The 25,884-nt window shown below is 46.1% G+C and overlaps 1 protein-coding gene across 1 annotated transcript in view; it reads left to right on the top strand.

The window, feature by feature from the left end:
• LOC148592106 (uncharacterized) overlaps positions 1–24,567 on the top strand; it is a 95,177-nt gene extending 70,610 nt beyond the window's left edge. Inside the window, 1 exon segment of the mRNA XM_088535674.1 lies at positions 24,382–24,567. Within this exon segment, the coding sequence (XP_088391800.1) occupies positions 24,382–24,567 (186 nt within the window).
• Positions 24,568–25,884: the final 1,317 nt, after the last annotated feature.

Here is a 25,884-nt window from a genome sequence, read left to right as displayed (position 1 = left end):
TTAAGGTTTTTGTTCTTTCAATTGCAATTTGGGATCTTCCTGGATTTTGTTTCCCTTAAAATAAAAGATAGAGAAGATCATTAGACCATTAGTTGGTCAAACTCTTGGCCTTCCAGCCTGGAGACCCTACCTCTTACACACACAGTCTGCCAGTCTCTAATTTATTGTGTAGACATGGCTGTTTCTTTCTCTTTTTCATGTGTCATACCTACTTTTCAGCTCACAAATCAGAAGGACCACCAAGAGGTTCCATTGGAGGCATTGGAAGGATTAGGAGATTTACTGCTTTGGGGGGTTCATTGTTAATTCTAGCAGTCATTGGTGCCCTATTGTGCTAAGTGCTGTACAAATACATGGTAAGAAGGAATCTTACAGTCTAAAGAAGGAAAGCAGATAAAAGTGGAAAGGGAAAAAGAGATGAAAGACATCCAAAAAGTCACATGTTTTGTTAGTGGTCAAACTACCACAAGAACCCAGATTTCCTGCTGCTCTGTCTCCATATTCTCCCTCACACTAATGCTTTTGTATCGTTTCTACAAATCCGATAGAATTAGCCTTAGGGAACTTAGGGAAAAGTATATTTTAAACTTAATTTTTGTTTGTTTGTTTAGTGGATAGGATAACCTAAATTCCTTATTCTGTAAAGGTGCTTTTACTACACAATGGATATGATAACTTGGAAAAATCTGCATATAAGGAAAGAAGAGATGGTCTTGTAGCCACCATGTACAAGCACTTTGTCTGATTGCCTTCCAGGGTGCAAAGGGAAGGTCCACACCTTGGAGGGGAGCCAGGAAGAGCAGCTTTCTGGTGGAGAGGCTGTGTTCAGTCCCTGGGATTCTGAGGTTACTAGCACAGTAGTTGCTTACCTCAGAGCAATGGATAGCCTGGGGTCTGTGCAGTCTGCTCAGTGACATCCCTCACAGAAATTATAGGCATTTGGACCCGCATGCATGAACAAGGAGAACCCACTCTTGTGACACAACCATCTAAACTCTCTATGGAGTCACAGGAGTGAAGCAAATGTCTTTCACATCTGCAGAAAAAGAACCAGGTCCCTAGGTGCATCTCCACTGTCTGACTAGGGAGCTTAGGTGTTTGCGGAAGACAGATGAAGCTTCACAAATTAGTTACCTACATTATTAGTTATCTATGTTATGTAATCATTGTGGCTGTTATGAAACTTGAGATTCTTGCAGCTACTTGGAAGCTGACCTCTTTATCTCTGTAGTTGCAACAGGCTTCTTATGTTGACTCAAATCCTTTGCATAACTATACAAAGTTACCTCACTTGCTATAGCCCATAAAGGGGCTATACCCTTTAAGAGGGTTTTGGCCCCTCTCTGCCTGGTGGCCCTTCTTTCTTTCCTTAGTAGAATGACTTAACCACCAGCTCACTGAGAAAACAGAGTAAATGTACTTTTCTTCCCACTGTTCAAAGCTAAGCTACAGTCCAGCCAAGGAGCCAGGCTTAGCTTAGTGGTTAGGGTGCTAGGCTGAACAGGAGAACCGGGATGCCATCTCCAGCTCTGTGGAACAGGAATATAACCTTCATTAGTCTATTATTGAATTTTCACCAAGCAATTCCCAACCATTTCATTAGGGGCATGAAAATGTGAACAAAATATCCTAGAGAAGTTTCACAACTTTTCTGTTATTCTGTAACTAATAGATTTAATAGCTGCTGTCAGCAGTGATTTCACTGAGCTGGAAATGCAATGAAGCAAACCAAGAGTGTAGAATAGTTTGCAACCAACCCGTGGATGTGTGACAGCTACCTTAGAAAGGTTTGTATTCAGCTGATATCCTCAAAAAACCACTACATATTCTAAGGTGCAGTGAAAGTGAAGGTTCTTGGTTGTGCTCACTGCAGGAGTCTGAGCAATTATCAAAGAGAAATAAAGCAAGTTTCCACAAACAAGTGTTTTATATAAGCAATGGTAATCATGGAGCTTACTCAGGCAAGAAAAGGGAACTTGAGAGGACCCATTTAAAAATAATAAAATTAGAAAACAAAAATGCTTCTGAATCATTCCTTGAAGGTATCACCTAACAATTTGGTTTCTCTATCAAATCAGGATGTTGAATAGAAGCAGTATGGGAACAGAGTATGCCCATTTGTGAATGACAGGGAAGCAGTTCATGTCTATGTGATGCAGTAGACAAGGGAAGCTGATTTTCTGTGCTTCCTCCCTAACCTACCTGCAGCATGAACATGTCATGTTGCCACCGGAAACAATGACTTCCACTTGCACCAGTCAGTCACTGCCTCAATGTCCATTTATGAGACTTCTGTGGAGAATATTTCTGCCACTTCAAAATACATTTTGCTGTTTGCTTTGCATTCCATAGAAAGCCAGACTTGGGGCCTATTTCCTGACACATGTGATTGGCATTTCCAGTGATTTTTTTTTATCATATTAACAAAGGACACTGTATCTTGTCTCCAGTAACACTTTGTTTGATGTTTAGTAGAAGAAAAGCTGCAGTAGATGATCAATTTTCCCCGTTGTTTGAATGGTTGCTGAGATGACTTCACCTACAACCCCGTCTGCTTTGATATTCCACTTGCTGTTTCTTTAAATGCTCAAAGCTCAAAGCAGTATAGTCACTTATTTTGCACGTCCACAAATAGCAGGCAACTGGAGGTGCTTAACCCTAAATCTCTATACCATGTTCCCTTTTTGCTAAAATTGAAAGTACATTGTCAAGCATCAAAGTCTACTTTTGCATTCATTGCCACAAATCCTTTAACTGCTTTCTTAGTTCTTGCTATCGAATCTTTTAGGAACATCCTAATCTTTCATGCATTAGGCCCAGACTTTCAGAAATGGAGGTGTTTTATCCTAACTAAATCTTGTTCAGATAAATGACACAATTCTTCCCTTATCGTTACCTTTCTGCTTCTTAGGCATTATTTGGTTTAAGGGGGATGGGGGAGCAGTTGTAATTCTACTGGTCATTATTGTACTCCAACAGCAAAAAATTCATACAATAAAGATCTACGTAGAAATAGAAGTCAGTTGTCAATGGTGTTGTTAGGAGTGAAAAAGCCTGTTAAATCACACTTCTATCAATCAGAGCTGAGGGGAAACCCAATACTAGATCCCTACTTTGCATTTGGCTTTACTTGTAATAAATATATATATATATATCCTTGAATGTCAGCGCCTCTGCATCTTTGGGAAGAATAGATCCAAATCTGACCTTCATAAGGTCCTCTGTAATGTCACCCCAATATATATTTTTTCAAGGTACTCATGGTTTGTATTAACTACCTCAGCATTTTCAGTCTATGTGATTGTACTAAGAGTACTGAGCTTTACTTTAAGTTGCAGATTTAAAAAACAGAAAAACTAAAGGTAATGTTGAACCAAAACTATTGAGGGTCAGATGATTTTATATAAGGTATTTGACGCTAATAATTTTACCTGGTTTTCACGCACTGTAGATATGTTCAGCCAAAAGACTGCCTTCTTTCAGCGAATTAAGCAATAAATCTGTGCAGCACGTGAAGCCTGTATCAAAACTTGAACTCAACAGAGCTAGAGAGTGGAAGTGGAAATGCTGTTGCACATACACCATATTCCTTGTTAGACAGGACTCAGGGGAACAGCTGGTACTGTACCAAGTTGTTTGTCTTAAATGGAAAGAAGACTATGAAGAGACTGAGTCTGAGAAGGACATTAACACTTCTTTGTAGGATGGCTTTGGGTTTAATGTTCAGGGTAACAGTTCAGTTTAGGGTTCTCTAGAAGAGAAGCAGTGGGGCATCCTATCTCTCTCTAGAGCCTGAAACTGGAGATGGGAGATGTCCAAATAAAAAGACAGGAAGGAAAAAGGAGGGGGGTTGAGAACAGGGAAAGAAACCAGTCAGTTCTTTCCAGCCTAATTTTAAAACCAACTGGGAGCTGCTGCTTTGTATTAACATTAGGCAAAGCCATCTCTCTGATGACTTTGTCCTTTCTGCTCCCCCTGGAATGGTCTCTAGTAAATTGCTAGGATTCTAGTCCCAGATGATCCTGTTCTTATTTCTCATCTTATTTGGCTATGCTGATGGTTATATAGAAAGAAGACGGAGATTTTTAATCCTCTGTGACTATCTCAGTCCTCACGCAGTCTGTCTGCCACTTGATTGCTGCTACATTCTCTACTAGAGACAAACAGGGATTCCCATGGGCTTAGAAACATTTCAGCATTTCAGTAATAACAACAGTAAGGTGCTACCCTGAGTAAATCACCATGCAGCAGCCCATAATTCTGTACATTGCATCCTTTGGAAGAGGAAAGGTAGCACAGAATATGGGGTATCAATGTCATTTTTGCTACTGCTGGTGGATTTTATCTTTAGAATTGCAGTAGATTATTTGAATTGACACATTATTTTATTTTGTTACCTAATAATTCCACAGGAAGCGATGGTGAGAGAACACAATTCCAGACTGTGAAGCATCGTCCCGTAGAGGTCCATATGGTTCACAGCCATAATGTGAGCAAAACTCTGGGAGCGACACCGCGTGATGGTGCAGCTTGCTGGGCACCCATAGCAGAGCCTGGAAGAGTCTCCTCACCATAGGGGTTAAAGTCTTGTATCTTTCCTTTCCTCCTTAATACAGTAGTGGGGATTTGATCAAAGCAATGGGGTTATGACTGAACTTACTTTGTGAGGTTGCTTTTGCTCATCCTCCATTTTGAGGTCACCATATTAGAATCTATAATTAAAAAAGCCTCTGTCTATTAATGTACGCATTTTGTATTGCCAAGGGCTCTTTCTGCATGCAGTCAGCAAAGCACTGGATGACAGAGCAGGAGAGCAGAGGTCCTGCTGGCTGGCATGCCAGCAGAAAGGCCAGCAACTTTAGGCCAGTTTGGGAGGGAATTCAAGTGTTTGACTCCAGGTTTGAAGCCTTCCAGAGCCACCCAGCCCTCAGGGCCTCCTTACACAGTTTATAGGAAAATTCCAGTGCTTTTAACAGCAGTTTATAGAGCTAATGAATATGGACTAGATCCAAGTAAGTCAAATAGGAATCTCCAAATCCAATTAAATAATGCCTTTTCTTTCAGGGCTAAGGTCTAGCAAATGCTTGATGCTATTTTCATTGAACTCAGAGAGAATTATCTGCTATTAAATCAAAAGAGCGATCATTTGACATGAAGATGTCTATGTCAGTCTGTCTTCTCTTGCTGCCTGTCAGGCCCCTCTGATGCCAAGGGACCTGCCTGATCCCCAGCAATATCTTGTCCTTCGTGAGGTCCCTGAATGGCATTGCGCATGGCAGGCAGGAATGGAAAGTCTATTCTGAGCAGAACACGTGCACCCTGCCAGTATGTGCTAACAGGAAAGATTTTACACAAATCTGCATTCATTTACATACCTTCCAGCAGTAGTAACTGTCTTCCCAGTCTAAAAATATGCAGTAACCAAGTCCCAGGAAAGCAGAAAAAGTAGGGAGTTTAAAGTACCTCTGAGGTGCTTATAAGTAAAATCAAGGGATATCCAGTATCATTCTGGTGGTCACAAATTCCTTGTAGATAGGTGAGACATGCCTATTCCCCATTTACTACTTGCTGATTGCCAGCCTATCAAAGGTATTTGGAAAGGCAAATTGTTTTCAACATCTGGTGAAAGGCAGGCAATCAACCCATTCTGTGTGTCTTTTTTTTTTTTTTTTTTTTTTCTGGAGAAACTACAATGCAGATCTCAGCATCCAGATGCCTCGTAGCTACTTGAATGTCCAAATCAGGCCAGTGCTGGTCAGAAGCTGTGGTCCTTAATCCTGAATGCTACTGAACTGTCTGACCTGATCCAGGAAACTATTTAATAGAATCATTTAATTATAATGGACTAGAATGATCAGTAGTAGGACTGACTACATTTTTCCAGAAGGACCTTTTAATTTTTCAGATGGATGGTAATTCAGTAAAATGAGTTGGGTTTACTGAAATTGTTTGCTTGAACTTAGCACCAAAAAATACACTTTGAAAAGTGACCAAGTTTGTTTATTTTCTAACTTGAAAAAAATAACCATATGTTGACCATGTTAAAATATATATATATTATGATTAGAAGAGTGACATATTCTTTCTTTTATGCTGGAAAAATGTTAACATCTGGCTTTCTTATTCTGATTAACATTTATCTCCTCTGTCTGAATATGTTCCAGCCAAGAAAAATAGGAAGGAGATAAAATAAGACATATTACAACAGGAAGTAAAAGCAAGTTAAAAGAGCCTTACAACTTTTAGATTAGTGAACTTTATTTATTCATAGTATTAAATGTTATAGTATTTCCCTGGCCCACATCCATAGCACTGCTTCCTTGAGGACAAAACAAAGGATTGCAGATTATTGTTGCTGGGTTGAGTTTTATTACTTCATGCTGCTACCCAAAATAGTGGATAGCTGCCAGTTTCTTCATATATTTTGTTTTGAGCTTGTTTAGGGTTTGGGGGACTTTCTAGATTTTTTTTTTCTTAAATATTTGTTTGGAAAATGTAATTACTGTTTGTGCTTTAAAGTGTGTAAGCACCTTAGATAGTAGGCATAAAGGCATATTTCTGTGTAATGCGATCTATATTTATCTCCTACCTAAGGCTGTGCATACATTCATTTTATTTAACTGTTCTTCTGGTCCTGAATAATCCCTTACCTGTTCCAAAGGAAAAGCTGCAGTGATGTTTTTCAAATGTAGCTCCCCAGTGTTGCCTGACATTGGCAATCGACTCCGTCTGCCGAGGCGGCCAGGCACGTCCAACCCGTGCCTGGGCCAAAGAGCACAGACACCAATATGAGGATGCTGCAAATGGCGTTTAATATACGCAGGCTGGATCTTATAAAGGTAGCAAAGGCGGAAGCATGCCTATATAGCCAATAAGCGTTGCTCTTTACCTAATATGGCATATGCCTTAGTTCCCTATTCTTCCCGTACATCGCGAGATCTTCCGAGCGCCGTACCCTACATCTCCCCCTCCCCATGTTAATCTAAGTATCCTAAATATCACTACTTTGAACAAGCTGCTGATAGCGTACATTGTGACTGCCTTGTTTCTGTGAGCGTCGTAGCTGATGCAATACATAGTGGGTTATACATGACAAAACAGACATGCCGCAAAAGACACCAATCAATACCATAATGATAATCAACCCAAGCTTCCACAATCAATTCAATTGAACCAGGATAGTAATCATGCCCAGATACTGTTGCCTATGCTCTCAAGCCATCTCCAGTTTCCTGGATTACATCTTATCACCTGTAGCAGATCTGATCCTACGTTTTGAATGGCCTCCGACCTCTTGCCGATCTTCTCGTAGTCTTTTGTGGTCAGGCAACAAAATGTTAGGTTTTTGAATGTTCTGGACCGGCCTCCCCCCACCTGGAGAATCTCGAAGATTACGTTGATGGTCTCGTGATGTGCTTTGAGTATCTGGTTGACATCCCTAAGACCTGCCGCTATCTGTTGAGACAACGTGTTTACTGCTTTACTCGTCCACAACAAGTGACAGGTCGAGCTTTGAATTTTGTATAGCCCTGTTGATCCTAAAATCGGGCCGAGGCAAGTAATATTAGCATTCACCAGGACGAGGAATGGTGCCTCGCTCATATTACCCGGTAAAAAGACATCAGGTGACATGGGGGCAAAAAATTTTACAAGGGTTGGGGGTATTTTGTCTGGTGGTAGGTATGCAGCAGCCAGCAAGCATAGCGCGCTAGAGCAGGAAACGTTTCAGGTGGGGAGAATTATAGTACCGTTCGTCCATCTTGTACCTGAGTGTCTAAACAAGTCTTCGGGTATAATCCACTCCCTGTTTCCTTCATCATCCCCGCAGCTAAATCTTCCCACACCTCTGCCTATATTTATTGTATTATAACTTTCATAGGTGGCAGAGGGGTCTGATGTAATCTTTCTCTCCCATTTCTGAGCCTTCTGAATGACTATCTCTAGGTACCCTGTGAAATTCACATGATGGGAGCGGTATGTCACATTAACATATGACCCATATGGTGACCATGATTCCCCATACACTGTCCCACTAGGCAGTATTGTGAGATTTGCTGCTCTTCGTGCCATTAATTTGCATAAAGCGTTATCTGTTAGCGGAGCCGCAAAACTTACAAAAGCAAAGCATGTTAGTGGATTGTGTGGAAGGAGCGTTTGTAGAAGAATTGTTTGAAAGCAGGAACTGAGAGGAAAACTAGGGCCTCACACAGCTCTGGCATTACAGAGGCCTGCTTGGGGTGCTACACAGTTGCCACTTCCAGGATGGTTGGTGCGCACGGACTCTGCTCCTCCACGGTTCCCTGGGCAACGCAATCTGCCCTCCTCGCAGCTGCGACAGGGAGTAACGGAGGACAGAGCGGGGTGAAAGCTCCGCGGCCAAACTCTGTTGCACTCCCTGTGCTGGGCTGCTGATAAGCTGCACAGTGGCTGTCTAATGAGAGATATACGATAACAAGTCCGGTGCTGAGCCAGCAAAAGTGGCAAATGATGAACTTTGCTTGAACTTTGCTCGAACTTTGCTCATTATAATGTGAAAACCGTACCTCCATCTCAGAAGTTACCCGCCTCCGAGGTACGACCACCCCTCATTGAGCATGCGCTCTAGATTTTCGGTTGACTGTACCTTTAAATGAAAGCGAGAAACTTTTCCACCAATCAACAACAAGGTTAAGTATGACTTTAGTCACTCAAGCTCCACCTGAATATAAAGAAAAGTATAAAAGGTGAACTAAGGATGAAAAGTCTGGAGGGAAGCATTCATTGTAACTCCTGGGTCAGTTGAGAGGCTGAGCCCCCTTCCCTCCCCTTGCGCCAGGACGCTGCCTGAGGAGACTCGAGACTGGACATCTTCTCCCATTTTCTGGGGTGAGTGATGATTGCACATTTGTACATCAGAGCTAGCTAAAAACCTCATGCTCTAGTAGAGAATTTCCTGTACTAACATCCGAAACCTGCTTTGTAAATGCTGCACTTGAATAAATCATACTGTTTGTGAACTCGACTATTTGTTTGGGGGGAGGCAATCGGACCTACAGTTGACAGACTGTTCGTGAATCCGATACCTTTTTTGATACCTCCTTCCCCCCCACCACCACCATTACCACTACAGCTTTCAAACTGCAACATTTTCAACACAGGTTGAGATCAGGACTTTCCCCTTTTTCCACCCCGGTGGGGAGGCAATAATGGGATGCGCCTCTCGCCCTCGCCCATTGTCGGGCCTAGGATTCTGTGTTTCCTGGTCGACTCCATACAACCTATATCAGCAGGATAACACAAAGAGACCCTTTCCTCGTCTTGCCATGTCAATCGTTTGTTTTGCTATTCTCCAATATTTCCTTTTCAACCGGACAAGGTGCTTTCTTAGTAGGTCGGGGTCCAGTCGAATCCTCCATCACTGAGGTGTATGGGTTGTGAGGTCGTCCCACCAGCCGTTCCTGTAGGGGGAAGCTCATAGTTGCCATGAGTTTTGAGGTTCGGTCTTATCCACCTTGTGGATACCCATTTCACTACCTCCTGCTGTCTTACGGCCGCGTAGCCCCTTCCCTGGGTTACCAAGTTCCACCCAGACTCCCATATCCTTTTCTCTGGGAACCTGACCAGAACTGGGGGCCCATCCTCTATAGCTGCGACCGCCCAATGCTTATCCACTGGTGCGTTGTTCTCATTTCCACGAATGAAATGATTCAGCGAATATAGCGCTCGCATCAAAATTTCTGGTTGCTTCATACTGGGAATTCTTTGGGTATGACCTTCCCCCTCCCCAAGGATCTTGATTTTTTGTTTGAGGGTTTGATTTGCTCTCTCTACAATTGCCTGTCTTTGGCTATTGTGGGGAATTCCGTGCTGCAGTTGAATTCCCCATTTGTCAGCCCAGTCTTGCGTAGATTGGGCTGTGAAGCAGGAGCCGTTATCTGTTTTGATTATTCGCGGAACGCCTAACCATGCTATAGCCGTTATCCAATGCTGGTGAGCTGCACGCGCAGTAACCCTCTGGTGTTGTGTGGCTATGATCAGTCCACTGCATGTATCCACTGTAACTGCTAACCAGGGTCGTTGTTTGAATAAAGGGCATAATGTGAAGTCTGACTGCCAGATTTGATTTGCCTTTAGGCCACGGGGATTCACCCCAGCACCCCATAGAGTCGATCGTTGGCAATACGGGCAAGTGGCTACCACATCCCTGGCTGCTGCAAGGGGAATGTTGCAATGCTTTGCGAGGGCTCTCGCTCCTATGTGGAGGTGCTCGTGTATAGCACGAGCTTGTGTTATTGTCCATACACCCTTGGCTGCTGCATCAGCTTTATTGTTGCCTTCCTGATAATATCCCTGTATACTGGCATGACTTCTCACGTGGACTATGGAGGCTGTGGTGCTGCGCTGTTGCAGCGCCTCCTCCAGCATGATGGCTATTGGCGTGCCCGCCCATACATTCTCCTATGTGCACTGATATGATGTATTGAGTAGGCTATATGGATTCAGGTCTGTCCAGTTGCTTTGAGGAATACCTAACACCAGTGCATCAATTGATCCGCTGTCCCACAAAGCCAACAACTCTTAATTTGGGTATAATTAACAATACGCCTAAGTAGCATAACATATCCATTAGTGTTAAAAGTAGCATCAGCTTCTATAATAGCGTTAAAAGTAATATTACCTCCTAAAAGCCACAATATACAGCTAATAATAACAGTAACACTTCTTCCTCCCATGTTGTTGTTCTGCAGGCTCACACTTTCCACAGCTAGGGTACCAGCTGCCTGCCTGCTACGTTTGATGTATGCGAGTTTGCTTCCAGCCAAGGTCTCGCCCATTTTTGCTGGCACCCATCTGGTTCCAGTATCTGTAACGATACAAGCATACCCTTTTCCCCAGGTTATTAAGCCCAAGGGTCCTGTCCATTTTCCCATGTTCCAGTCTCTCAGCATCACCTTACATGGACCCGACTGTACTTCTGTCAGGCCTCCCTTTAGCCCAGCCCTGTGTTTGACCATCAGAGGGACTAGGCTATCCTGGGGCAATCTCAAAATTTTAAAACATATTCTGCTCTTGCCAATTTTTCGTTTTTCGTAGCTGGCGTTTCTGCGTTTGGTTCATATGTTCCACTATGTCATGGTCCTCAGGATGTAATAGTATGGTGAAAAAACAATCTTTTAAATCGATTATTAAGATGTCCAAATCATTTTGAAAGGTTCTCAATTTCCATTTCTATTTATGTTTGCATAGCTTCAATTTGGTTTCCTCCCCAGAAATTGCTTGGGATTTCTGTATATTAAGGAGGCGCCCGCTCCAGTAGCATTGAGGCTTTTACAATTTGTAAGGACTGTTGCAGGTCCTTCCGTGTCAGTTGCACTGGAGCTTGGCCATCGCTTCATTCTTGTTTCCCATGCTAAAGTACTTCCCTAGTCTCTTTCCAAGGATACAAGTCAGAGTACGGCTCCCAGTCCTCCATCGGTGGGGTGGGTGGGCGGGGGAGGTGGGGGGGGACGCCGTAGTCTGAGTTATTCCTGACTTTCCCACTTTCAAATTCTGGACTTTCTTGTTGTGCTTATTTAGCCCTCTCTGCTGATATATATATTACACAATAAAGATCTAAAAACCACAGATACAAACAGCACAAACACAATTTCCATCCAGTGGCACGATCTCACGTAGCTGTGCACTCCACTAGTGAGTTCCACTGTCTCAATTGCCTAATCCCATCCTCGCTGCCAATTAGGTTGCGAATGGGTTTGGGATTCGGCAATAATCACACAGAACAAAGTGGCTACGGCTATTCAGGTGAAAGCACGTTAAAGAAGCAAAGTATGACTAATTACTCGTGAGGTAATACTTGTCGGCAGGACACTGAGACTGAACATTCTCTTGAGTTGGCAGATGAGAGGGTTGCTGACAGGCTCCCAACTCAGCGGGCGTCCCCGCAGAGACAACGTGGGTCTCAGTGTTAGGAGTCTCACCCCTCCTTTCTCTCTGCACTGTCTGTTTATGCCCGGTGCATCCTGCCACGTAGGGCCAGTACGTGCCAGCAGGCAGACCAGGGGGTGGACAAACTCCGCCTTCAGTCACATAACCTTCCCTCCTGGGTGCGCAGGTGCGCATGTCAGTAAATTGTCCCAGTCGTCAGTCTGAGGGTCCTGCCTTTCTCATCTCCCTCCCTCTCGGGTGTTTGACCTTCAAACTAATTTAGAGGATGTTTGCAGTTAAGTTGGCTACAAGCCCGGTCGAGCAGCCGCCTTCAGCTGCTTTTGGAGGAGGTCGGCTCTGAGCCTGGCTGGGCAGCCGCCTCCGCACTCCTTATCGCTCAGCCTGGGCAGGCAAACATCTTCTTTCTCAGGGTCTTGGATCCTATTTTGCACAATAGTTTTATGACTCTACAGATCATACAAATTTCCACCTTTCAACCATGCCTCGTGTCGGCATCAATATACAAAGGATACAACACATAATAGAGATGAACATAGCAAATAGAAATAATAGCCCTAATAACGGTTTCCGTCCTCACTTAAAGCATTACAGTTCTTCAACCTCCACTTTTAAAGACAGATCAAATTCCTCTGCACCTCCCTCCTGGCTTTCATCAAGCCTTCAGCAACATAAGTTTCCTTGATCTCATTCGCCTTCTCTTCCCCAGCCCCCCTTTCTCCTTTTTTCAAGGCAATCTAACAAGCGGAAGCGGGGGCACAGACGGTGTAGGCGCCGCAGGTGCAGGCACAGAGGCAGGCACGGGCGGGGGGGTTAGCGATGGATCTCCAAACACCAGCAATTTTCAGTGGCGTGGCGGTCCCGGTCCTGAAGTGCTTGCAAAGGCTGCCGTGGCTCCGATGGCCACTTTGCTTTTGGCTTTCGCATCGGATTTGAATACTAGGTGGGGCTCGGCTTTGAACCCATTCTCTCTGCACCAGATCGAAAGCTTGCAGAGGGTCTGTTCATCAGCCTCTGTCTGCACTCCCACTGCTTCGCTCTTTCCGAGTGCCTCCCATGCTGCCCTCCAAGTCTCCCTCTCCTCCCTTGCTCTCTGGAGGACCTGCCGTATCACTCCCCATGTCTTTAGATCTTTCGCACTCCCTTTAGACATACCATATTCCGTTAACGCGGTGGTACATCTCTGCCAGTGCTGGGGGAATAAAACTTCCCCGGCACTGTTAACCGCCCCTTCTTCAAGGAGCCGCTCAGCAGCTCTTAACTGCGTTCGATTTCATAGAAATCCCCATTCATGAGCACACGATAATACGACCTTGATTATCACTTCCATGATCCGCGGATCCCTCGACCGCCTGCGGTCCGCCGCCTCGGAGTATCACGTCGGGGTCACCACTTGTTGCCTGACATTGGCAATCGACTCCGTCTGCCGAGGCGGCCAGGCACGTCCAACCCGTGCCCGGGCCAGAGAGCACAGACACCAATATGAGGATGCTGCAAATGGCGTTTAATATACGCAGGCTGGATCTTATAAAGGTAGCAAAGGCGGAAGCATGCCTATATAGCCAATAAGCGTTGCTCTTTACCTAATATGGCATATGCCTTAGTTCCCTATTCTTCCCGTACATCGCGAGATCTTCCGAGCGCCGTACCCTACACCCCAGCTAGAAAATAAAGCCAGCAAAGAGATTTTTTTTCAGGGGATTTTGGGAGGGGGAGTGGAAAAAGGGAAGGGAGAAGTGTGCATCCAACAGACAGCTGAGGCACGGGAAGGACTGGGGGACATGTCCCTGCTACCTTCACAGTCTCCCCACTGTTCCAGATGGGCTTGGAATTCAGCAATGATCATGCAAAACGAGGTGGCTACGTCAAGCATTTATTCAGGTGAAAGCACATAAACAGAGAAGAAAAGTACAGATAGTTACTTACGAGGTAATACTTGCCAGCAGGATACTGAGACGGAACATCCTCTCAAGTTGGCGGATTAGAGGGTTGCTGATAGGCTCCTAACTCAGCAGGCGTCCCCGTGGAGAAAACGTAGGCCTCGGTGTTAGGAGTCTCACCACCCCACCCCGCTCTGCACTGTCCTCTCTGTGCCCGGTGCATCCTGTCACGTAGGGTCAGTACGACCCAGGAGGCAGGCCGGGAGGTGGACAAACACTACCTTCAGTTGTGCAACTCTCCCCCCTGGGTGCGCAGGCGTGCATACCAGTAGGGGGTCCCAGCCCTCAGTCTGAGGGTCCTGCCTTCCCCCTCTTCTTCCTCCTTCCTGGGTGTTTGACCTTCAAACTGATTTAGAGGATGTCTGCAGTTAAGTTGGCTACAAGCCTGGTCGAGCAGCCACCTTCAACTGCTTTTTGAGGAGGTCGGCTGTGAACCTGGCTGAGCAGCCGCTTCCATGCCCCTTATCGCTCAGACCAGGTGGGCAAACATATTCTTTCTCAAGGTCTGGATTCTGTTTCGCACAATAGTTTTATGACCTTACAGATCATAAAAATTTCCACCTCCTATACACCTACCCGGCTCTAGATCCAACCTGAGACTGCCTGACCCTGTGGTCTACCTCTAGGAAGCATTAATTTTAAGACACATCAATAAAAACAGACTCTGTCTTTTGCCTTATAATGTTTGTTCTATAATTTCATCTGTAATATCACTTATGGGTACAGTAATCCATAAGGTGCATAGGATTAAAATGACTGAACAGTGCTGAGGGAAACTAATCAACATGGTATAAAAGTAGGCTCCTAGAATTTCATGAGAAAAACTTTCCTGAAAAAGTTAAAAATATCTATGCAAAAAAAGAGAACATCACCCGAAAATCAGTTTATAATCTCACTTACATTGTCAGCACACCATCACTTGTGTCAGTTTTCTGGGATTTGTACCAGTTTCCGTGAAAGCATAATCCTCCACACTTATGCTAAGCAGCTGGGTGTGTGATGCTAATGATGCTCCTGGTCCCTGAGGGCAGGATAGTGAGAGCAGGCAGTGACTGTGCCTGTCTGTGTGCACCTATGGGTATTTTGACCCATCTGTGCTGGGTGCTTGATGCTGTCTGGACTGATAGTTTTGCCATTTCTTTTATTTATGCACTCAAAGAGCAGGTGACCCACTTTCATGTTGGTAGTCCTAGTTCTGGCCAACAACAGAGATATCATCGCACCTGGGGCTACAAAGGTTAAGCTCTTTTCTGAATCAGCTGAACTCACTGGACATATGTCAAGAGAAGCGCTTTTGACACATTTTTCTAGCTAATTTTCCTTAAGCGCTGATCTATTTGTCTGCAACCTCCTTTCTCCTCCATCAGTGACAGCCCCCAAATGCCAACACCACTGCTCTCATTGCTGACACATGAGCTGCTGGCCCATGCCTTCTTTCAAGCATGTCTTAAAAAGTATTGCTTGAAAAAATAGTGTTGATAACACCAAAGATGAACTTCCACTGCAAAATTTTCACATGCCGATGAGTTCAGAATTTCTTCTTTCTCTATTGCTGTCTCAGTGACTATGCAAGTTGTGACTGAAGTAATAATTGACAGATTTTGGCAAGTGCAGCTTTTTAAGTAACTGTTGAGGACACTGATGCCCAGAATAACTATATAAAACAGTAAATATAAAATAAAGAGAAATTGAATGAGTCACGCTCATCTTTTATATGAAGAAGTAAAAAATGTCCTTTCTGCAGACATTTTCCATCTCACAGAGAGGGAACATGCAGATCTTTGTATTTCTTATTATTCCATCAGTTAGCAGGGAAGTCTGCTGTCTTCTGTGGGGATATGTGGGTATAACTGAAGGCAGTACTTAGGTCCATATCTCTGATCTCCCTGAAAAATATGTTAATTTAAAAATAAAACAAGGCTCTGGGAATTTTTCAGGATCCTATTAATTAATTTCAAAAGTTCCATTAGTTTGATGGAAGAAAGGCCATCACTATAATCATCTGCCAACTGATGACTTGCAATTTTGAAGTAGATGTAGAGCCACAGCCTCAATGTCTGGCTCCTTTGCTTTATTGAAGTAGCACAGAGCAACCAGACAGATTAAAGTGACCACCAAAGACTCCCGCCTGTTTCGGCATGGGTGGTCAGGGCTGTTTTGTCACTCCTTTCTTCACCTCTCAGAAGAGCAGGCAGGTAAGAGCTCACTTCATACTCGGTCAGCACAGCAAGATGCATCATTTTGAAGAGTCCATAGTCTGATATAAGCTATATCACACTGTTTCAGCAAAGGTCAGTCACAGGGAGGGAGATAAATAGGCTCTTCTTTGCTGTCTTCTCCTCTGTGAAGAGCACCAATGTTGTCTGGCTGGAGGTGAATCCCTCAGGGATGGAGGGATCTGTCCTAATGTGTGATCCTGAAAACTTGTTGCACCTTGTGAAGAAACGGACTCAGTCTGGGGTGCAGAGTGAGACAACTTTATTTCCAAACCAACTTCTTTTTATACTTTCTTAACACAAGTGTTGCAAAGCTCACAACCAATCAGCATCTGGCCACCTGTGCGGTTGTCTGGCTTTGTTTCTTTTCTTCTGGCAAGACACGTTGCACAAGGGGCAGGGGGAGGTGTTCCTCAGTCTTTCTCGGCTCTGTCCCCCATCTGCTGCAAAGACTGACATCCTTGTGGTTAACTATCTGCTAACAAGGTACTATTGTCTTTGAACAAGCCTCCACATCTCACCCTTCTTTATTTGTTTTTGGTTGAACAGCCATGACTTAATTAAATGATCAATCTATCCTTAAACACATAACAAGAAACAAAGCAGGCATGCTAACAATAAACAAAATATGCCAAACATCAACAGGCTGTCCTACTAGACAGGTTACGAACGGATTTACTGGACTAGATAATATAACATGTCCTGTCAAATTTGATTGGCCAGAATTACCCATATGTAGGTTTTAGCTTGGGACAGCATCCACTGCTGTGTGGATGATGTCACGGTGGTGCGGATGATGGTGATGACTGTGTTAAGAAAGGCTTAATCCATCGAGCAGGCACCCATCTTGGCCCTGAGCCTGTAGAAACACAAGCATATCCTCTACCCCAGGTTATTAAAGAAAAAGGCCCTTCCCACTGATTTGTCTGTGGGTTTTTGATGATAACCTGGGCTTTATCCTGAACTTTGTGTTGTCTCTGTGAATCAAAATGTTGGTATATAGGGGGGCCCTCTTCTGCCCAGCGATTTAAGAAATTCAACACATAGCAAGCTTTCGCTATGCGTTCCTGTGGGGATAAGCCTACACTCCCCCTTTTTTGTTTTTGTAACATGTTCTTAAGGGTGCCATGCGTGCACTCGATAATAGCTTGGCCTGTGGGTGAATGGGGGATACCTGTGATGTGTTGGATTCCCCATTGTTGAAAGAATATTTGCGTTTTTTGCGCTATATAGGCTGGACCATTGTCAGTTTTTATAGTTTTTGGCACTCCCAATATTGCAAAGGCCATAATAAAGTGATCATTCAAAGTCCTTATGTCTGTCTTTAGGGTCAATGATTGTGGTCGAATTTGATGATCAGAAATTCTCCATCCTAAATATCGCCAAGGCGGACTTTCCTGTACTTTATCTTCTGCAATTTTTAATCCTGCAGCTGATGCTGCTCACGTAATCTGATGCAGAGCCTCTTCTGCTGTTTCCTTTTGCTCTGCAGCAATCAATATATCGTCCATATCTTCCCATTGGCACAGTACAGGGTGGTATCAGAGTCCATACCATTATCTTAATTTCTCCTATGAAATCTGCATTGACAACTCCAGGTAACACACAAACAGCCCTTGTCTCGTGGTTGAAGATCGCCCTATTAACAGTGCTGCCATTCCTCACCCCAGGGGGCCGTGGACACCAGTTGGAATTAGCACAACTGATGTATCAGTAATTAGCACTTCTATTGTGGTGGCCAGGCCCACCCCGGCGCTGCCGCTTGCACAAGCGGCGGCTGCTTCCCGGTGGGAGCCACTCCGAGGGGTGATTTGCCATCATGGCGCGACCCCTTGCCGCGCTCTGCTTGAAGTTTCCCGAAGGGGCTAGCGGTCGATCTTCCTTATCAAATTTTGATCGACACTGATTAGCATAGTGTTGTCCTTTGTGACAGCGCGGACATAGTCCAGGCGCTCCTCCTTTGTTTGCTTGCGTTTTTTGGACAGTATTTACGAATATGCCCAAATTGGCCACAAGCAAAACATGGCTTTTTCATAGACATTGTTGCAAATGTTTCGGCCATCAGTGAATATTCATACTGTTTGGTACCGACATTAATACATGCTTTTAGCATGTCATCAATAGTAGGGTCCTTTAGTGGCCGCAAAACTCTCTGGCAATCAGGGTTAGCATTCTCAACTGCTAGTTGCTTAAAAATGTAGCTTCGTGCTTTTTCATTATCAATTTGTTTCTCCAGAGCCTCATTAAGCCGATCCAAAAACTTCATATATGGCTCATTCGCATCTTGTCTTATGCTAACAAAAGGTTGTCTTTGTTTACCACTCTCCGGAACGGCCTTAAGGGCGCGGAGAGCAAGTGCCTTAACTTGTTGCAGGCCCTCAGGGGGGATTTCTGCTTGTGCTGTTGTAGCACTGTGATCGCACTCCCCCATTAGCATGTCCACAGTAACAGCCCGTAAAGGACCTTTTTTCGACAGCCGCTGGTTTTCCTCCCCCTGAGCTCCAGCAAGCTCTCTCATTTTTGATTCCCACATCGTGTATTGCATATCAGTCATAATGAGGCGAAACAAAGTTTTAAAATCATGGGGAGTAAAAATCGAAGAATCACAAAGAGATTGTATAAGGTGGGTGGTATATGGTGCGCCAAGGCCATGATCTGTCACCGTGCGTCGCACGTCCTTAATAAGATTATACGACAAACCTTCCCAACGCGGATTCTGGTCTGGTGCACAGATAACGGGAAAGGCTTTCAGCATGCCCACATCCCCTGCTTGTTTTGCTCCTTGCTTTACTGAGGCCCATTTATCGTGAGGATCCAGGGGGTATAGGTCTGGCTCCTTTCCAGGGTCAATAGGACCCGGACCAAAAAGATCATCGTCCTGGTCATCAGGTGGCAGTACCGCAAAGGCTTTTGCAGCACGTTTTCTTTTCTGATTCTCATCAGGACACGATTGAGGTAAAGGAGGCGCAGAGGGGATGGCAGGGGCCCCGATCCCGTCATTTATGTTCGACTGCAACCCACTATGAGATTTCAATATTTCGAATACAACTCGCCATTGTGGCAACAGGTTAGCAGCAGCCTTATCACCGTGCGTGGCACTATCCCACAGTCGGACCCCAATTTGGTCCCATCTTTCCAGATTAAAAACATTCTTACTATTCACCGAAGGATCGTCTTTAGAAGCCCACGCAAGAACCTTTTGCAGCTCTTCTTCACATAATTGTTTTCTTTGCGGTTTCAAGTTTTTAGGAGAAGCTTCTAAATCGTCCTTTTGTTCCTTCATTAGGTATGAACCCATAGTTCCCAGCCGCTTACCTCTTTCCTTTCAAGAGGCTTTTAGTGTGCACACAAAGTAAGCTTCCTTTCAGCTTGATCCTTACGCTTCCTTTCAGTCTGATTCCCGGGAGTTCAGCTGGGTGGTGCAACCGGAGAGACAGCTAGTCTTCGAGCCCCACGTTGGGCGCCATTTGTTGCACCTTGTGAAGAAACGGACTCAGTCTGGGGTGCAGAGTGAGACAACTTTATTTCCAAACCAACTTCTTTTTATACTTTCTTAACACAAGTGTTGCAAAGCTCACAACCAATCAGCATCTGGCCACCTGCGCGGTTGTCTGGCTTTGTTTCTTTTCTTCTGGCAAGACACGTCGCACACGGGACAGGGGGAGGTGTTCCTCAGTCCTCGTCTTTCTCGGCTCTGTCCCCCATCTGCTGCAAAGACTGACATCCTTGTGGTTAACTATCTGCTAACAAGGTACTATTGTCTTTGAACAAGCCTCCACAAAAACTGGCTCCTCTGCCATTTCTCAAGGACTCCCAGATGCAATTTGCTCAGCTTACAAATGAAATTTATTTCCCCCGAAACCTGGCCTTGAATACTCAAGTGAATTTGACAGTCTGGGCCCTTTTTTCTTCACGGCACTAAGGACATCTGAAAGTGGGAATTCAAAAATTTACATGGGTAAATCATAGAATCATAGAATGCTTAAGGTTGGAAGGGACCTCTAGAGGTCATCTAGTCCAACCCCCCTGCACACACAGGGTCACCTAGAGCATGTGGCACAGGACTGCGTCCAAGCGGGTTTTGAAAGTCTCCAGAGAAGGAGATTCCACAACCTCTCTGGGCAGCCTGTTCCAGCGCTCTGTCACCCTCACTGTTAAAATTTTTTTCCTTAAGTTCATGCGGAACTTTTGGTGCTTCAGTTTGTGGCCATTACCTCTAGTTCTGTCCGTGGCCACCAGTCAAAAGAGGCCAGCACCATCCTCCTCACTGCCTCCCTTGAGGTACTTATAGACACTGATCAGGTCTCCTCTCAGCCTTCTCTTCTCCAGGCTGAACAGCCCAAGCTCCCTCAGCCTCTCCTCATAGGGCACATGTTCCAGGCCCCTGATCATCCTCGTAGCCCTGCGTTGGGCTCTCTCCAGCAGCTCCACATCCCTCTTGTACTGTGGAGCCCAGCACTGGACACAATACTCTAGATGTGGCCTCACCAGGGCTGAGTAGAGGGGCAGGATCACCTCCCTCGACCTGCTGGAGACGCTCTTCTTAATGCACCCCAGGATGCCATCGGCCTTCTTGGCCACAAGAGCACACTGCTGCCTCATGGTCAACTTGTCGTCCACCATGACACCCAAGTCTTTCTCTGCGGAGCTGCTCTCCAGAAGGTCGGTCCCCAGCCTGTACTGGTGTCTGGGGTTATTCCTCCCCAGGTGCAGGACCTTGCACTTGGCCTTATTGAATTGCATGAGGTTTTTCCTCACCCAGTTGTCCAGTCTGTCCAGGTCCCTCTGGATGGCAGCGCAGCCCTCTGGGGTATCGGCTACTCCTCCCAGTTTGGTATAATCAGCAAACTTGCTGAGGGAGCACTCTGTGCCTTCATCCAGGTCATTGATGAATAAATTGAACAGGACTGGACCAAGGACTGACCCCTGGGGGACACCACTAGCTACAGGCCTCCAACTAGACTCGGCACCACTGATCACCACCCTCTGAGCTCTGCCATCCAGCCACTTCCTAATCCACCTCACTGTGCACTCATCTATCCCACACTTCCAGAGCTTGCCCAGGAGGATGTTGTGAGGGACAGTGTCAAAGGCCTTGGTGAAGTCAAGATAGATGACATCCACCGCTCTCCCCTCATCTATCCAGCTGATCATTCCATCATAGGAGGCTATCAGATTAGTCAAGCAAGATTCCCCCTTGGTGAATCCATGCTGACTACTCTTGAGCACCTTCTTGTCCTCCATGTGCCCAGAGACAACAGCCGGTATGAGCCGTTCCATCACTTTTCTGGGGATGGAGGTGAGGCTGACTGGCCTGTAGTTGCCTGGATCCTCCTTCTTGCATTTTTGAAGACTGGCGTGACATTGGCCTTCTTCCAGTCCTCCGGCACCTCCCCCGTTCTCCAGGATCTTTCAAAGATGATGGAGAGCGGCTTAGCTATGGCATCTGCCAGCTCACGCAGCACTCTGGGGTGCATCCCATCAGGGCCCATGGATTTGCGGGTATCGAGTTTCCTTAGGTGCTCTCTGACCCAATCTTCCTCTACCCAGGGCGAGTCTTCCTCTCTCCAGGCTTCTTCTCTTGTCCCTAGGGCCTGGGACTCTAAAGGGCTGTCCTCAGTAAACACCAAAGCAAAGAAGGCATTTGGCAACTCTGCTTTTTCTGTGTTATTCGTAACCAGGGTGCCCATCCCGTTCACCAGCGGACCCACGTTTTCCTTGACCTTCCTTTTGCTGTTAATATATTTCAATAAGTTTTTCTTGTTATTTTTAACATCCCTTGCCAGATTGCGTTCCAACTGCACCTTAGCTTTCCTTCTTGCATCTCTGCATTCCCTGACTGCATTCCTGTATTTCTCCCAGGGGTCCTGTCCTTTTTTTCCACATTCTGTATATCGCCGCCTTCTGCTTGAGCGTTGCCACAAGCTCCTTGCTCATCCACGCAGGTCTCCTGCCCCCTCTGCCTGCCTTCCTACACACAGGGATGCACTGTTGCTGGGTGTGGAGGAAGTGCCGCTTGAAAACTAACCAGCTCTCTTGGGCCCCCCTTCCTTCTAGAGCTCTAGCCCATGGGATTCTTCCGAGGAGGTCTCTGAAGAGGCTAAAGTTGGCCCTCCTCAAGTCCATTGCTGCAAGGCTACTTACAGCCCTGCCACCTCCTCGTTGGATCCTGAACTCCACCAACTCATGGTCACTGCAGCAGAGGCTACTCCCCACCTTCACATCTCTTACAAGTCCCTCTCTATTTGTTAGCACGAGGTCCAGTAGCCCACCTCTCCGCATCAGCTTCTCCACAACCTGCGTCAAAAAGTTATCATCGACGCTCTGCAGGAACCTCCAGGACTGCTTGTGCCTGGCTGTGTTGTCCTCCCAGTTGATGTCAGGGTAGTTGAAGTCCCCCATGAGAACCAGGGCCTGTGACCATGAGGCAATATCCAGCTGACTATAGAAGGCCTCATCAACCTCCTCGTCCTGGTCAGGTGGCCTGTAGCAGATACCTACCACAGTGTCTCCCACATTAGCCTGCCCTCTAATCCTTACCCACAAGCTCTCAACTCGCTCATCCTCCACTCCCAGGTTGAGCTCCATGCATTCCAGTTGCTCTCTCACATAAAGAGCAACTCCACCACCTCGCCTTCCTAGCCTGTCCTTCCTAAAGAGCACATAGCCTTCCATGGCAGTGCTCCAGCTGTGTGAGCTCTCCCACCACGTCTCTGTGATTCCAATGAGATCATGTCACTGGGACCGCACACAGATCTCCAGTTCATCCTGCTTATTCCCCATGCTTCGCGCGTTGGTGTACAGGCATTTCAGGGAAGTAACCGAGCCCGCAGGTTTCCCAGGAGGGGTAAAAAGAGGACCCTCTGTGATCATTTCCTATCCTCACTTCCCCACTAGCATACTCCCACTGGAAGCCATCTGACCTTGACTGTGTGACACTCCTCGCCGTGTCTGTGTGACACTCCCCTTCCCCCTTCTCGCCTAGTTTAAAGCCCTCCTAACCAGGTTGGCCAGCCTTTTGGCAAAGACACGTGTGTCCCTCTTGCTGAGGTGGTTCCCATCTTTCCCCACTAGCTGGTGGTCATCAAACAGAGTCCCATGGTCATAGAAGCCAAAACCCTGTTGCCAAGCCCAGCGGCGCAGCCAGTTGTTAATCTGCCATATTCGCCTTCTCCTCCTTGAATCCATTCCCCTCGTTGACAGGATAGAGGAGAACACTACCTGGGCTCCCGTACCTTTGATGGCCATCCCTAGGGCTCTGAAGTCTTGCTTGATATCCCTCATTTTCCCCATGGCATCATTAGCACTCACATGAAACAATACCAGAGGATAATAGTCAGACTCCTGAACAAGCCTTGGGAGCCTTTCTGTGACATCCTTTATTCGGGCCCCTGGCAAGCAGCAGAGCTCTCTGGATGAGGGGTCCGGTCTACATATCGGTGCCTCCGTGCCCTGTAGCGTGGAGTCACCCACGACGATTACCCGCCACTTCGTCCGGGTGCTCCTTTTCTCCTTAGGGGGAGCAGCCTTGCAGCATGGACCAGACTGCCTCTCTGTAGACAGCCCCCTAGATGGGCCTTGGTTCAAGGCCTCCTCCCTCTGATCCCCAAGTTCCAGGGCCTCATACCTGTTGGATGTGGTCACAGGTGGAGGTGAGGTGGGCCGTGGAAGGGATCTTCTGCCACCTCGAGTGGGGACCTGTTTCCATTGTTGATCGTCCCTGGGTACTGGGGGATTCTCAGAGTGGCTTTCCTGAGAAGACTACAGAACACAGCTTCACCAGTCTATTTGTTTCACATTCCCTGATGGCCCTCAGCCTTTCTACCTCCTCCTTTAGCTCCACCACCAGGCTGAGCAGGTCATCCACCTGCTCCCACCTAAAGCAGGCTGTGTTTTTGCCACTGCCCAGTAACATGGAGAGGCTCAGACATTCCCCACAGCCAGAAACCTGGACCGCTGCATGTTTCTGTGGTGGTTTGGTCTGTGTCGCCACAGTCTTCCTGGTGGAAGCTCTCTGCCGAGTGGAGACCATAGCTTCACCTGATCTCCCACTGCTGATAGAGTCTGTGGAGAGAATTCTTTCCCACATCTGGGAAGACACTGCCTGCACCAACTGCCACACCACACTCCTAGACGCTTGCACTCCTTGCGGGCAGCTTTTGAAATCCCGCCTGCCCTGCTGGCTCCGCCCCCGCTGAGTCAGAGCCGCCTCTGGCCGGGAGCTCAGCCCTGCCCCCACGGGGGTCGTCGCTGGGGCTGCCTCTCGCTCTCTACGCTTTCTCGTTCGGCGGCTTTTGCCGCAGTTGTTCGCTTCTAGACAAGTTGCTCCGGCACGAGCGACCACTCTAGAGCCCTTCCCTTCGAGATCTGATCTCACGGCCACCATCACGGCCACCACGGCCATACCATGGTGGTATAAAATGTGCTGTGGCAAAAAGAGTGCTGCCTATGGAAGCAACGTACAAGACACAGGAAACAACAAGAAGTGAAGCCTTGAGCTGTCGGTCCCGCTCTGGCCCCCACTGAGACCAATCATGTAAGTCCTGCAGTTCCAGAGCCTATAGTGGGAGGAGGAGAGAGCTGGGGAGGTGAGAAAGATGGACAGAACAAGCCCTGGCATCAGGATAGGAGACAGGAAGGTGAGTGGCAAAAGGCAGTGGTAGGAGAGGAACCATAGGAATAGGCAAGAAAGAAACTAGAGAGGACTTTGGGGGTACCTAAGCATGTCCACCCTTGAGTGGAGATAGAGGTTGCACAAGACAAGTGGTCATGGTTGGAGAGGGAGCAGGGAAGTAGTCCTTCAGCTATGTGTTGGGCCACCTATGACTTTTGGAGAGTGTGGAGGATGAGTGGTATAAGGAGGAGCACCAGCACATTGGTTGCTGTATGCCAAAGTACAGGGGCCTGGACAGGCTGTCTGGGGAGGATGAGTTCAGAGGCAGAAGCTCCTGTCTTCAGGTTTAGTAGCAGAGGATGAAACAGGGATCATGCAATGGTGGGGTTAAGTCTTGCACACCCCAATCTTAGCTACAGCTGTAATAGAAAGGAAGAAACTTTGAGAGCATCTTATTTTATTCCAAAACTGGACATCCTGATTCAAATGCCAACATTATCTGAAATATTTCAGATATATCTTGATAACTCTTTGTACTTAAGAGATTAAGATGAGTTGTATTCTTAAAAACCAAGACTGGCTTAAATACATCTCAGCTTTCCAGACAAAGAGGACTTCTGGCTTCTAGCCATGAGCTAGCATTTACCTTTAGATGCAGGAGTTTTCAAGTCACTATCATCTGCCTAATATCCACTTAGTTTAATGTGTTATATAGATGGCACAGATCCAGTTTAGTAACATGCCACCAACACTCAATAAATAAATAAAAAAGACAATCCAAATATTTTCCTCACATTTGTCTTTAAAATCTCCACTTAATCAGTAGCAATGGACATGGTGACTACCTCAGGAATTGCATTAAAGTCCATTAATTTTAACACTTGTCAGTTAACTCCGAAATAATGTCACCAAAGCAAATTCATCAAGCATATGGGCATATCCTACTCTGACATCTTGATAAGAGAATGGCCAGGAAATAAAGAAAGAGGTGCACCAATTTCACTAAGTTAGACCCATTAAATGATGAAGATACCTGCAGGTACTGACCTTCTCTTTCAGACTTCAGAGTAGATTGGTCACTGACTTTCAAATATCATTGCCCCAATAAAATTACTGTGAGCTTGTCCCCTATATCAGTCATCAATAGCTAGATATGTTGTTATGCATTTTGAAATCAGTGAAGATAAAATGA

Source organism: Tinamus guttatus, unplaced genomic scaffold (genome assembly GCF_059628265.1).
Source record: "Tinamus guttatus ecotype Peru unplaced genomic scaffold, ASM5962826v1 Tinamus_guttatus_pri_ptg000640l, whole genome shotgun sequence".
In the NCBI taxonomy this organism is placed as follows: domain Eukaryota; kingdom Metazoa; phylum Chordata; class Aves; order Tinamiformes; family Tinamidae; genus Tinamus; species Tinamus guttatus.
This window is presented reverse-complemented; position numbering and strand designations above follow the sequence as displayed.